This window comes from Taudactylus pleione, unplaced genomic scaffold (assembly GCF_031769625.1).
Source record: "Taudactylus pleione unplaced genomic scaffold, aTauple2 ptg000311l, whole genome shotgun sequence".
Taxonomy (NCBI): Eukaryota; Metazoa; Chordata; class Amphibia; order Anura; family Myobatrachidae; genus Taudactylus; species Taudactylus pleione.
Genome location: NW_028284712.1, coordinates 3,337,501 through 3,350,877, shown reverse-complemented (window position 1 = coordinate 3,350,877; position 13,377 = coordinate 3,337,501). Strand labels below are relative to the sequence as shown.

The 13,377-nt window shown below is 39.2% G+C and overlaps 1 protein-coding gene across 13 annotated transcripts in view; it reads left to right on the top strand.

Moving 5' to 3' along the window:
* CELF4 (CUGBP Elav-like family member 4) overlaps window positions 1-13,377 on the top strand; it is a 1,205,468-nt gene that overhangs the window by 231,461 nt on the left and 960,630 nt on the right. For all 13 annotated transcript variants that reach the window (XR_015868754.1, XM_088442426.1, XM_088442425.1 and 10 more), the window contains exon 2: window positions 59-141. Coding sequence is in view for 12 of the 13 variants with exons in the window: in XM_088442426.1 (XP_088298552.1) it covers window positions 59-141 (83 nt within the window). In the remaining variant the exon portion in view is untranslated. The remainder of the gene's footprint in view (window positions 1-58; window positions 142-13,377) is intronic.

Genomic DNA, 13,377 nt, shown 5'->3' with positions numbered 1-13,377 from the left:
AGGACTGTTCCCAGGAGGGCGGGTCACCGTATTTATGTCATGTATTTTCTGCTTCCAGGCTGCGCCTTCCTGACATACTGTGAACGAGAATCCGCCATAAGAGCCCAAAGCGCCCTGCACGAGCAGAAGACCTTGCCCGGGGTAAGTGGTCTTACGTTCTCCCTCGTTGCACTGGTTTATTGTTATGGACAAACAATAAGATTCGTTTTTGGAATCAGATGAGTCCAGTTGGTTACAGTGTCAGACAGGGTGATAGAAAATACAAGGAATGAGGAGGGCGATTTGTGAAGTTCGTTGTCACCTGATATGTGTAATGAGTGATGATCCACCAAGATTGATAAATCTGATATTGTTACTCTTACATTCTGGTCTACAGAATATTTAAAACATAATGCTAATTGCCATATATATATATATATATATATATATATATATATATATATGGCAATATAGTGGCACTTGGAGGACTTTTTACAAGTAGTATTGACAGTGTATTAACACCTAATCACCAACCAGTATCCTTCTACTGGTTGGTGATTAGGTGTTAATACACCATCAATACTACTTGTAAAAAGTCCTGTAAGTACCACTATATTGCTTTCCATGTACAATACTTTGGTTTGGAGGAACCCAGGCAGGATGGACTTGTGACTCAATTGTGTGCCGGCCTGATATATATATATATATATATATATATATATATATATATACATATATATATAGTAAACAAAAGTACAGGAAGAATTGTTAAATTGGTGAAAATATAAATGCAATGTGATGGGATATACCAACTCAAAAATATGAATAGGCTTATATGATGATAATCTATAAAATCCAACATAATACCTTGTAGGTGGACACTGGAGAAGGAATGACCAACAATAGTGTAAACCTTTCAAATAGAGTTTTCTTATTTTTATACATAATCCTTTGTTTGGGTATACTGAGAATATACAATGTCAGGCTTGTCCAAATCTCATCAAATTATCCAAGGAACCTCCCAAAATAGAGATGCAGTCACCCCTCTAAGTCCAAGAGTCAATTCCGATGACGATACGGTAGAGATGAGTTTGGCTTAATAAAGCCGATAACAGGATACAAATTAACCCAACGCGTTTCACTTGTTAAATGCTATTCAATTCATCAGGGGGGGTGGTTAATGTATCCTAGATTTTTTAAGAACCTTAGCAGATAGATCATATTTTTTATTTGGTATGTACAATCATATTGTACCTGTCAGACACCTCCTGTCCTCTTGTCCGCTGGTCCTCACCAGTACGAACTACTTTGCTTCTATTCTGAAAGCCTGTCACTCTGTACCCATCAAAGGAGTGCTTGTTGGACTGATTTTTTGGGACTGTTTGATTAAATACTGGTGGCAGAAAGTGCCAGTTCCACCATACATTGTCATGAGTATATATAACAATAATTCTCAGAAGAGAGCCGGAATAGGATTAATCAATGTTTTTTAGTCAAAGTTGTTTGATGGTGGGAAGGACTTTAAATTATGAAGCTGAGACGTTCTAAGGTCAGGCTTATAACAGTGAATGTTGTAATCAGTTTTGTTATTCCATGTTTGGTATACAGCAAGAAACAATTTGCTTTATTATTTACCATTGTCGGAAGGAACTTCATGTTTACTGAAGATGCATTCTCGAAATGTATGAACGTCATAAATGTATATACATCACATTTATTCATACACATATACATGTGAATTGCCCCATTAGAGACAGGATATTACATTTACTACTGTTCACTCACATAATAAAACATCATTTTCAACTTAAGATGAACTTCTCCTGTCTAAAACCATTTATTTCTGTACTGGGAAAAAAAAAAACTTTGTAGGATAAAATACCTCGAGCGATTGACTCTATGAACAAATGCTTATGTCTCACCATATGTTTTTCTATTGTGCGTCATGTTTGCCTTCAAAACTTCAACGATGCGTATACACTATGACCTGACCGTTATAGAAGTTTCCATGACTCTGATTGTATTAATAGGTTTTCATCGGTTTGTGGGTTTGTTTAATTCTAAACTGTTGATTAGTGTTAATAGTGCTATTAATTTTTATAAGCTTCAAATATAAAATACTACATTGGGGTTTTCCACCAAAACACATCGGATGCATTGATTTTGTGGGCCTCACTAGAATAATCCTATCGACTCGTGCGGAATGTATACGCCAGTGATGTACAGTATGAGCACTGAAAAGTGGGTGGTTTAACGTACAGAGACCCACCGGAATAGATAGTGGCGGAGGCCTCGCATACGCCAGTTCATAGGCTCTGATTGGTCCGCACGCCTTCGGAACCTTCCTTTGCTGTCCATGTGGGATCGCGCCCACATGAGAAATGCGCAGTCCACATCCTGCCGCCACTGTGTGTGTAGATTGCGAGGCCACAATACGAAGGTAAAGTGAGCAGATCCGTGTGGAGTGCTATTAATATTTTATGTGTGGTTTGGGAAGTCTTTATAAATCGCTATAAATATTTACCACCTAAATTTCCAGAATATAATAATAATGCATTTCAACTCTGAGCAAAAAGTAGAAATTGGTTGTAAGGAGTTACCTGTGGAAAAGGGGGGCCCTAGACTGCACACCCTGAAAATATATGTAATGGGAGGTGCTACCTGTGGAGACTATTGTTGCAAACATACAGAAAAGATTTACAGATGCACAACTCCAACATTACTCATTATATATAATACATTTTGCAATAGCATTTTGCAAATAATAAAAGAGGTTTTGGCATAATCATGGCCATGGTTATGGGCCTACCCACCGCTCCCAGGTAACCTCTGAGGGTAGGTCCCTAACATACTGCGCTCTGGATTTCAACCCCAGTATGCTAGGGACCTACCCTCAGAGGTTACCTTGGCGCGGTGGGTAGGCCCATAACCATGGCCATGATATGCCAAAACCTCTTTTATTATTTGCAAAATGCTATTGCAAAATGTATTATATATAATGAGTAATGTTGGAGTTGTGCATCTGTAAATCTTTTTTGTAAGGAGTTACCTGCCCTCGTGAATTTAAATCTGTTTGAAAAGCACAGATTGAGGGCTGACAGAGGTAAGCAGCCTACGTATTGGATAGCAATAGACCAGAGATCTGTCATGTATCTAATTAATTCTTAAATAGATAATTTGTTCTATGTGGACTATTTATAGCCTTTGGGAACACAGTCTGTTTACCCCTGTGCACGATGTACAGTAAATAATACATACGGCATTGTAGTATTCTATCTTTGGGAAGAAATAAAGTCAGGTTTTTTTTGCCTTTAAAGTTTACCTATTGTATATTTATGTGCAATGGAGGAAGCCAACTAATATTCATGGGACTGCCCAGAATCCTAGTGAATCGATACTGTGGATATTATTACAGCTTCCTCTTACTGCCGCGGTGTAACGGCTACATCTCCTAATTCCTATGAATCAGTGCAATTAGCATTTACAGGAGTCTGAACTCTATCCTATGTCTTCCTTCAGTCTCCCAAACTGAGCAACTAGTGAAGTAAATTAATGTCTGGAAACATATCTATCTATCTATCTATCTATCTCATATCTATCTATCTATCTATCTATCTATCTAGCTAACTATCTCATATCTATCTATCTATCTATCTAATATCTATCTATCTATGTATCTATCTAATTATCTCATATCTATGTAATATCTATCTACCTATCTAACTATCTCATATCTATCTACCTATCTAACTATCTCATATCTATCTATCTATCTATCTATCTATCTATCTAATATCTATCTATCTAATTATCTCATATCTATGTATCTATCTATCTAATTATCTCATATCTATCTATCTATTTCATATCTATCTATCTATCTATCTATCTCATATCTATCTATCTATCTATCTCATATCTATCTAACTATCTCATATCTATCTATCTATCTATCTATCTATCTATCTATCTAATATCTATCTATCTTTGTATCTATCTATCTAATTATCTCATATCTATCTATCTATCTATCTATCTGTTTCATATCTATCTATCTATCTATCTATCTATCTATCTCATATCTATCTATCTATCTCATATCTATCTATCTCATATATATATATCTCTATCTATCTCATATCTATCTCTCTATCTCATATCTATCTCTCTATCTATCTATCTATCTATCTATCTATCTATCTATCTATCTATCTATCTCATAGCTATCTATCTCATATCTATCTCTCTATCTATCTGTCTCATATCTATCTCTATCTATATATCTATCTCATATCTATTTATCTCTCTATCTATCTATCTACCTATCTATCTCTCTATCTATCTCATATCTATCTATCTATCTATCTATCTATATCATATCTATCTATCTATCTATCTATCTATCTATCTATCTATCTAGTGTGGCTAATAAAGATCTGAACACAAGTTGCCTATGGATGCTCCTGCATTTTGTGCATGGGAATGAATACAGATCTGTGTACCCCCCTCCAGTACGTTGTTATTGATACTCATTCCCAGCATAATGATACTTTGCTAAAATCTGGGCAAAATCTACTTCTGAGAACCGGCATATTTGCTTACTTTTGTAGCTGCATAGCCGCCGCCGCTGTGTTGATGCGCCGTGAAAGCGAATCGCCCACCTGATAATGCCCCATTTCATCCCAGTTACACCTCTGCAGATGCACCATAGGGCGCTTGACTTTGCACCACCCATATTTGCGTAATGCTCAGTTCCAGAGCAACCACAGTGCAAAAGCGTGCAAGCCACTCTCTGCAAACAGACGCATGTCCAACTCAGCGCGAGGACAACACAACATATCGTTATTAGCGCAGACCCTCCATCGTGGACCCTTCCACCCAGGGGGCAAATCGTTTGCCCCTGAACTTCCCAATTAATCTCTATTTGCAGCTGCCTGGAATTAATGAATAAATCAATCAATCAATCAATTAAATAATTGATGAGTAGGTTATTTATCAACATCAAGACACTTATTCCGCACTTGTTACCTCAATATGGAATGAAGTAGGACGTTCAATGGCAGTGTACCAAGTGTAAGGGGTCAGTCTGGAGTGTGTAGTAACCAATGAAACATTTACCTTCATTATCCTAAGTTGCCCCAGACTGATTAAGGATGAGTGTTTGCTACAGGTCTATAGGTTAAAGCGTGTTTTTTGCCGAATGCACCATGTACGTAATTAACCCATGGCGGGCATAGGTCATGCCGCTGTTTGTTTTTAGACTATCAAATACACTGGACATTTTGCCAACAAGTTTGCAGATATAATTATTATATAATATTTTTTCTCTTATCACTATAAATCATAGGCAAGAAAAGTCACATGAGCTGTGATGGTTCTCATCAATGTGGCACAGACTGCAACAATCCTAAGTAGCTTGTGTAGTGTATGATGCACTAAGGGCCTGATTCAGGTTGGTTTGCAAGGCTGCGTCCACACGCAGCCAGCCGATGTTTGCAATCTGCGCATGCGTATAAGACGGAGTACGCGTGCGCGAACTGGCCACAGCGAATGGGAAGTGATCGCAGTGAGCACGCAGAGTCTTCACACAGTGATTGACAGGAAGTGACCGTTTGAGGGCAGAGAAATGCAGGCGTGCCTGGGCGTTTGATCGCCGTTACAGGGGCATGTATAATTAAGCCCCTGCGATTGTATATGCTGGACGATTTCTAGATGGTGACAGGAAGTTTAGCAGTTTCTGCGGTAGGGTCAGGTCAACCACAACTGTGCGGATGGTTCCGATGTTAATCGATGGTACCGATATTTTCGCTGACTTGCGGATGCATGTCATGGGATGTGGCTGGCTTTATACAGTGATGGGCGTCTTAGTATAGTGCCGTGCGATTGCATTCATTAGCTTATTTCCGCAGTGAGCGGGGTGCGTGCGAACGCAGCATTGTGAACCAACCTGAATCAGGCCCTAAGTACTGTGCTTGAGGCGACTGCTGTATCGTTCCGTTTGGAGCAATAAGAACAATTTTGTTGTTCCTGGGTTATAAGGGCCAGAGATGCCAAATTCTCCACCAATATATAAATATTCAGGGATTCAGGTAAATATAGAGACACCATCTATGCCTATCCTAGCCTCCGGTGCTATGACCTATTTCCCCTGTGCTGTTATATACACCTCTCATACAGGGGGTACTGTACGTGGTTATTAATGCCACTCAGTGTACAGAGAACTCACATCGCCATCCTGGAGACAAGTGACAGGAATATATCTGCCATAGTGCTGCTATGTACTGTACCTGCTTTTGTTATTTTGTAAACCTTTACTAATTAGCTTGAAGTTGCTTAATGAGCCTTGGTTATTATATTTACAGGCAGTTGATCAGAGCAGATCACACAGTAAGGGTCTGATTTAGCAAGGATCGCAATTACAAAGCTACACGCGGGCGTATACTGTAGTGTGTAGTGTAGGTATATACTGTAGTGTGTAGTGCATGCAGGCTATAGATATATGATGTATGCACAAGGCTATAGATATATATGATGTAAGCACGCAGGCTATAGATATATGATGTATGCACAAGGCTATAGATATATGATGTATACACGCAGGCTATAGATATATGATGTATGCACAAGGCTATAGATATATGATGTATGCATGCAGGCTATAGATATATGATTGTATACATGCAGGCTATAGATATATGATGTATGCATGCAGGCTATAAATATGATGTAAGCACGCAGGCTATAGATATATGATGTATGCACGCAGGCTATAGATATATGATGTATGCATGCAGGCTATAGATATGATGTATGCACACAGGCTATAGATATATGATGTATGCACAAGGCTATAGATATATGATGTATACACGCAGGCTATAGATATATGATGTATGCACGCAGGCTATAGATATATGATGTATGCATGCAGGCTATAGATATGATGTATGCATGCAGGCTATAAATATGATGTAAGCACGCAGGCTATAGATACAGTATATGATGTATGCATGCAGGCTATAGATATGATGTATTCACACAGGCTATAGATATATGATGTATGCACACAGGCTATAGATATATGCACAGATTCCCGATCATCATTGCTGAATAAGGCCCTATGTTCTCTTGCAGAAACTCTAAGTGGATACAAGTATGTATATATAATATGTATATATATAATATCAATATACAGTAGAGGTTATACCTAGTTTATTACACCATTATACCTGGTATCTCTGACAATTAATTTCATATATATCTCATCAATATCATAATGATTGCTCGCAGAATGGCCTAAACCTAATACATTCCTATTTAAACTAATACACCAGAAGGTGAGAGATTAATATTAGAAGGGAACATGCTGTGATTGCTTTGGCGTCCATGATACATGCGTGCCAGGGGGGTCACCGGGTCTCCTGACACCCGGTGCGCACTCCTTAACCCCCTTCGTGCAGTGGAGCCGCATGTGCCTGAAAAGTGGGCGTGGTCTAACAAGAAAAGGGGGCGGGTCAGCTCGGGAAATCCCTCTGCTGAGTGTGAGACTACTCCTCTGTGACAGGGGCCACGTGGCACGCAGCTCCTGTCACTGAGGAGGAGCTGGCAATTTGGTATCACCCCCTTCACACCCTCATAGCGACTCCGCGACTCTGGCTACATGCCCATGACACACCCATGAAGCGGTACTCTTGCATGCGCACATGTTGTTGCCACCCAGTTGCCACCCAGAAACACCAATTGAGCGGCAGCAGAGAAACATGCCCAGTACGCCAGAAATTGTTCGCTGTGCCCCTCATTGAGATTTGCACGCGATTCGGAGTCAGGCCCTAAATACCAGTAATATTCCCAATCATGCAGCCTATACATTCACCAGGAACACATACTCCCAAATCCATGCAATCTGTGAGGGAATGACAGGTGACAGCCGGCCATGACAGAACGCCACGGTGACATCCTATTTAATGACATCTTTCTTTCTTTTTCTTTTTCTTTTCTTTCTTTCTTTCTCTTTCTCTTTCTTTCTCTCTTTCTGTCTTTCTTTTTCTTTCTTTCTTTTTTCTTTATTTCTTTCTTTTTCTTTCTTTCTTTCTCTTTCTTTCTTTCTTTTTATTTCTTTCTTTCTTTTTCTTTTCTTTCTTTCTTTCTTTCTCTTTCTCTTTCTGTCTTTCTTTCTTTTTCTTTTCTTTCTTTCTTTCTTTCTCTTTCTTTCTCTCTTTCTGTCTTTCTTTTTCTTTCTTTCTTTTTTCTTTCTTTCTTTCTTTTTCTTTCTTTCTTTCTCTTTCTTTCTTTCTTTCTTTTTCTTTCTTTCTTTTTTCTTTCTTTCTTTCTTTTTCTTTCTTTCTTTCTCTTTCTTTCTTTCTTTTTCTTTCTTTCTTTCTTTCTTTTTCTTTTCTTTCTTTCTTTCTTTCTCTTTCTCTTTCTTTCTTTGTCTTTCTTTCTTTCTTTTTCTTTCTTTCTCTCTTTCCTTCCTTCTTTCTTTCTTTCTTTCTTTCTCCTAGTTTGTATTTTCAGATTGCAACGTTTCCTAGAAGTGTTGCCTAATTGCATACACCTGTTAAAATTAAGGAGCTCCCTGTGACAAAAAAAATGTAAATAAAATAAATAAATTGTATTTCAAAGCCAATGTGCGTGCTAGCTGGGATTTCATTTCTCAGTAATCACATCTCCACTTTAAGGTGGAACATCAAGGGAAAGGTTTGATGTAGGAGCGATCACAATTATTCACACAAGGTGGTTTTGAAGAGCGCACGACGTAAGAGGCGATGGCTATAAATAAAACCATTACAGGAAAATAGGCTTACCTCACCTGCCTTCACTGCTTGGAAACTGTACATCAGTAGTAAAAAAAAAAAAAAACCTTTCCTGCCGAGCACGCCAGTGGACTCTCCGGCAACGCATACTCCTTCCTGATAGGATTAACTAAAACACATGGGTAAATATTTAAAAACCATTTTCGATTCTTAAGCCAGATTTATTAAGCATGAACCAAACTCTTTGAATTTTATTTAGAGAATACTGTAGCAGTGAGCCAGGCACACGTCCCGGAGGAGAGGAGGGAGGTGGAGGTGGAAGGGACACTTACTTTGGATTGAAAGGAAGCATCAAGGCTGGGTATATTTCGGTGGCTAATGCAGTATCTTCAGCGCGTCAGGGAGGTGACACAGGAATTGCTTGTGCTGGTCATGTGCAGTGACGGTTGCTTGTACCATGCAATGCTAATACTGTGTGTATATATATATATATATATATATATATATATATGCTGTTTTTGCATTTAATATTATCATCGTTTTACTCTGCGAAGGCAAAACCGCTGCGGATCGTCATCTTACAAGGGCCGCCGCTTAGCAAACCTAGCCCTATATGGTGCGTTGCTATTGCCCCTCTTATAAAAGAAACTGCTCCTTTTCAAGTAATGGAAAATGTGACCCACATCTTGTCATGTAATTACTATAAGTAGTCGCCATTTTGTTGAGCTTCCCGTGAAAACACTGTACCCCCTTGTCTTCCCTAAAACATCTCCACACATATTCCACATCCCGCGAGGCATAATTACTAAAGTGCAGGATGATAGAAGTGGAAATGTTGCCCATAGCAACCAATCAGATTCTAGCTATTATCTGCTAGAAGGTGCTAGAGAAATGATAAGTAGACTGATTGGTTGCTATGGGCAACATCTGCACTTTAGTAAATATACCCCCTAGAATCTACACAGTTTTTCTGTATTGCAGACTGGATGCAATTAAGGATCTGTTAGAGCCACGGGGAACGTCTATACCTGAGTCTATGCACTGAGGTCCTTTCAGCATAAAGAAAGCAAAGAGCTTTATTGAAAGCACTCGATGCCGAGTTATTACATTTTTAATTTCCTCTTAAATCAAAAAGCATTTACTTTTTTTTTTCCAATATATTTTGCCTACAAGTGATTGTATTCTTCTGATACTTGTAGTGTATGGCAGCTGCGGCTGTCAGTCTTCACAATCTACGGCGTCTCCTGAGGGAATGTTTATTATTAATTGATTATTATCTGTGGTCTCCATTTTGGAGCTCACATCTCTGTCATAGCGATGGTGCACTTTTACTGCTGCTAAATGTCGTACTAGAGTTGCAAAAACAGTATAAAATAGTGTTATATACATAAATAAAATGCCACCACATTGGCATGTAATCACAGTTGGTAAGATCTCTGACCCCACCCACCAGTGTCAGTGATGTCACTTCCACAGAATTCCAGATAAAACACATCTACAGTCTCCAAACACTTCTGCTATTTTCTGCTCTTGCTCATCACCCACCACTTCACTGTGAAAGCACAGACACTCCAGGTAATCACCCAATAACAGGATCATTGCCTTATCCTCAACCAAACATGTATAACAGTATAGAAGAAAGGAAAAAGGCACACAGGGATGCACAGCCACATACATATATAAAACACTCTGCATAGGGGAAAGGGGAAAACGTCCCAAAAGTACAATAGTGTAGTAATAAATAAAATAAAAAAAGGTAATGCTAAGTATAATCAATAGAATAAAATCAAGAGGTGATGAGAGAAATAGTCAGATGAGGGGGAAGAGAGAGCTGGAGTAAAGAGAGGGAGAAAGAGGAGGAGACAAAGGGTGGGGGGGAAAGTTGAAGAGAAAGAAGAAAATTGAGAACAAAATTCTCGGGTCAACATCTACCCCATACACATCTTGAAGACAGGGAAATATATATGGATATTTTTCTGGAAACATAGGTTCAAGAACTGTGGGTGGAGCTACTGGGGGTGGATCTATAGAAAAACTATTTTATATAAAGACCCTTTCAGTTACAGCTCTCTCTCTTCAATCAAGTAGACCCTAAAATGCTTCACTGAGCCAATCAGTATCATATTATTTCTACTAATTTCTATTGTCTAGAATGTGACTTTCAGTACATGGTTCTCTTATGAATCCCAAAAACTATATCATCGATATACCACATTCTGGCAAACAATATCAAAGTGCATATGTCATAATATCTCATTACAGAGGAATTTATAAATTGTCTACAGTATTCAGTATCTAGCAAAACAGTATGGTAAAGTGCTACAAAATATATATAATTAAACTATAAAACAATGATGTATTTCAAAACACTAAATCTATGCAAATGTAAAAAGAAACTAACAAAACACACATAAGTAAATATTAATAATAACAGTAATAATAATAATAATAACAAATTATAATAATAATACCAATAACAATAATTTTAATACAATAAATTGATAAAGTCACATTTGTTTTAAAATAACATTATATATTTATGCTCTTTCAGCCAAACAGTTTCTAAATCTTCTTTATATTTCCTATTACCAAATATTTCAACTTGAAAAAATAAATCTTGGTCCCAAACCATTTTAGATAAATGAGATTTACCTGTATTTTCAACTGATCTTTATATACAGCAATATCCAGGCACTGTGTTCCAGGGTACAGAATTCAGCTTTACTGAAAACTCTAAAATAATTTGGTGAAAGAAATGTCGAAAGAAAAATAACTCAAAAGGTCCCAGGTTTATTTTTAGCCGTGCTTGGAAATCATCTCCAGTGTATTTTATTCTTGCATTTTTTTTGTACATTCTTACTGATTGATGTTTCTAATTTCTTTTGTCATGGCTATAATGCTACTGACAGCTTTTTAACCATGAGGTCATTATAACTTTAAACATGCTTTCTCCTGCCCTATAGAGTGACTGCAGACATTTGGACTGCATCCCCATGTCCCATTGTTTGCTGATTGTGTACTAAGAGCTTTCTGCAGGTACAGTACAAGCCAGCCCTAGGAGATGAATGAGGTGTCAGTGAGGACAAGGCTGCAAGTGACGGGTCAGTGACATAATGTGAGGAGGGGAATGGAGGCAGCAGGAAGTCACAGACAGAGTCATATAGTGAGAGGAGCAGGGTCCCCCAGTAGCACATAGTATATCAGGAGATGAGTGATGTATTAGTGAGGACAGGGCTGCATGTGACAGGGGCAGTGACATGATGTGAGGAGGGGAATGGAGGCAGCAGGAAGCCACAGACTGAGAGTTATATAGTGAGAGGAGCAGGGTCCCCCAGCAGCACAGAGTATATCAGGAGATGAGGGATGTGTTAGTGAGGACAGGGCTGCATGTGACAGGGGCAGTGACATAATGTGAGGAGGGGAAAGGAGGCAGCAGGAAGTCACATACTGAGAGTTATATAGTGGAAGGAGCAGGGACCCCCAGCAGCACAGAGTATATCAGGAGATGAGTGTGTAATGGCAAATCCACATAGACATTAGATAATAGACATTAGATAATAATTTTAAGTAATGATTACAAGCTAACATAAATTAGGTGGGATACATAGTAAGGGGCTTGATTCTGAGTTATACACAAACCCATATGCGCAGGATCTGTACCGCGCATGTGCAGATCCCCTGCTGCGAGATCACTCACAGTTTCCCCAAGCTGCAGCCATTTGGGGGTGAGGAGTGGGCGGGGCCAACCTCCATTCCCAGAGATGCAGATGATCCGATGCTGCATCTTAGGTTGCAGCACTCGGATCTGCGATACAGACAGGAGGCATTGACATGAGACGCCTCCTGCTGCATTTGCATATGAGTTGTACGGTATTGCACAGCCGCCTTCCTGCGTTTCCCTGTGCCGTGGGCAATACCGTACTTCTGTGAATCAGGCTCTAGGTCCTTATGAGATACATCTGGGTGGTGACATTTGTTGTAGAGAAGTTATAGTTAAACTTTACACAAAACATAAATACAAATGCAAACAAAAAATATGATGGTCGCTCATATCAGCTTAATGACATAGCACAGGTGCTTGTAAAGGGCGGGGTTTACACTGAACACAGAAAAAAGGGATTTGCCCTCCAGCACACTGGAGCAAAGTCAACAAAAAATACTTAAATCCTACATGATAATAGAGATTCAGAGTTGTTATAATAATATAAATACAAATGGTCAGAATTTTTGGAACGTATATTTGGGTTTTCATTTTACAAAGTCTTGGCCAATGGAGGCGTAGTCCAGATTCTGGACAATCCTGAACTTGATGATCAGACAGGAACTGGATAATACAGTTGTACATAAACCAATTCAGAACATAAAGAAGCATGGGTGTAACTACCAAGAGTGCAAGGGGTGCAGCTGCTACGGGGCCAGAGCTGAGGGGCCATCTTCCTTGTCACATGGGTGTAACTACCATAGGTGTAAGGGGTGCAGCTGCTATAGGGCCCAGAGCTGAGGGGCCCATCTTCCTTGTCACATGGGTGTAACTACCATAGGTGTAAGGGGGGCAGCTGCTATGGGGCCAGAGCTGAGGGGGCCATCTTCCTTGTCACATGGGTGTAACTACCATAGGTGTAAGGGGTGCAGCTGCTATAGGGCC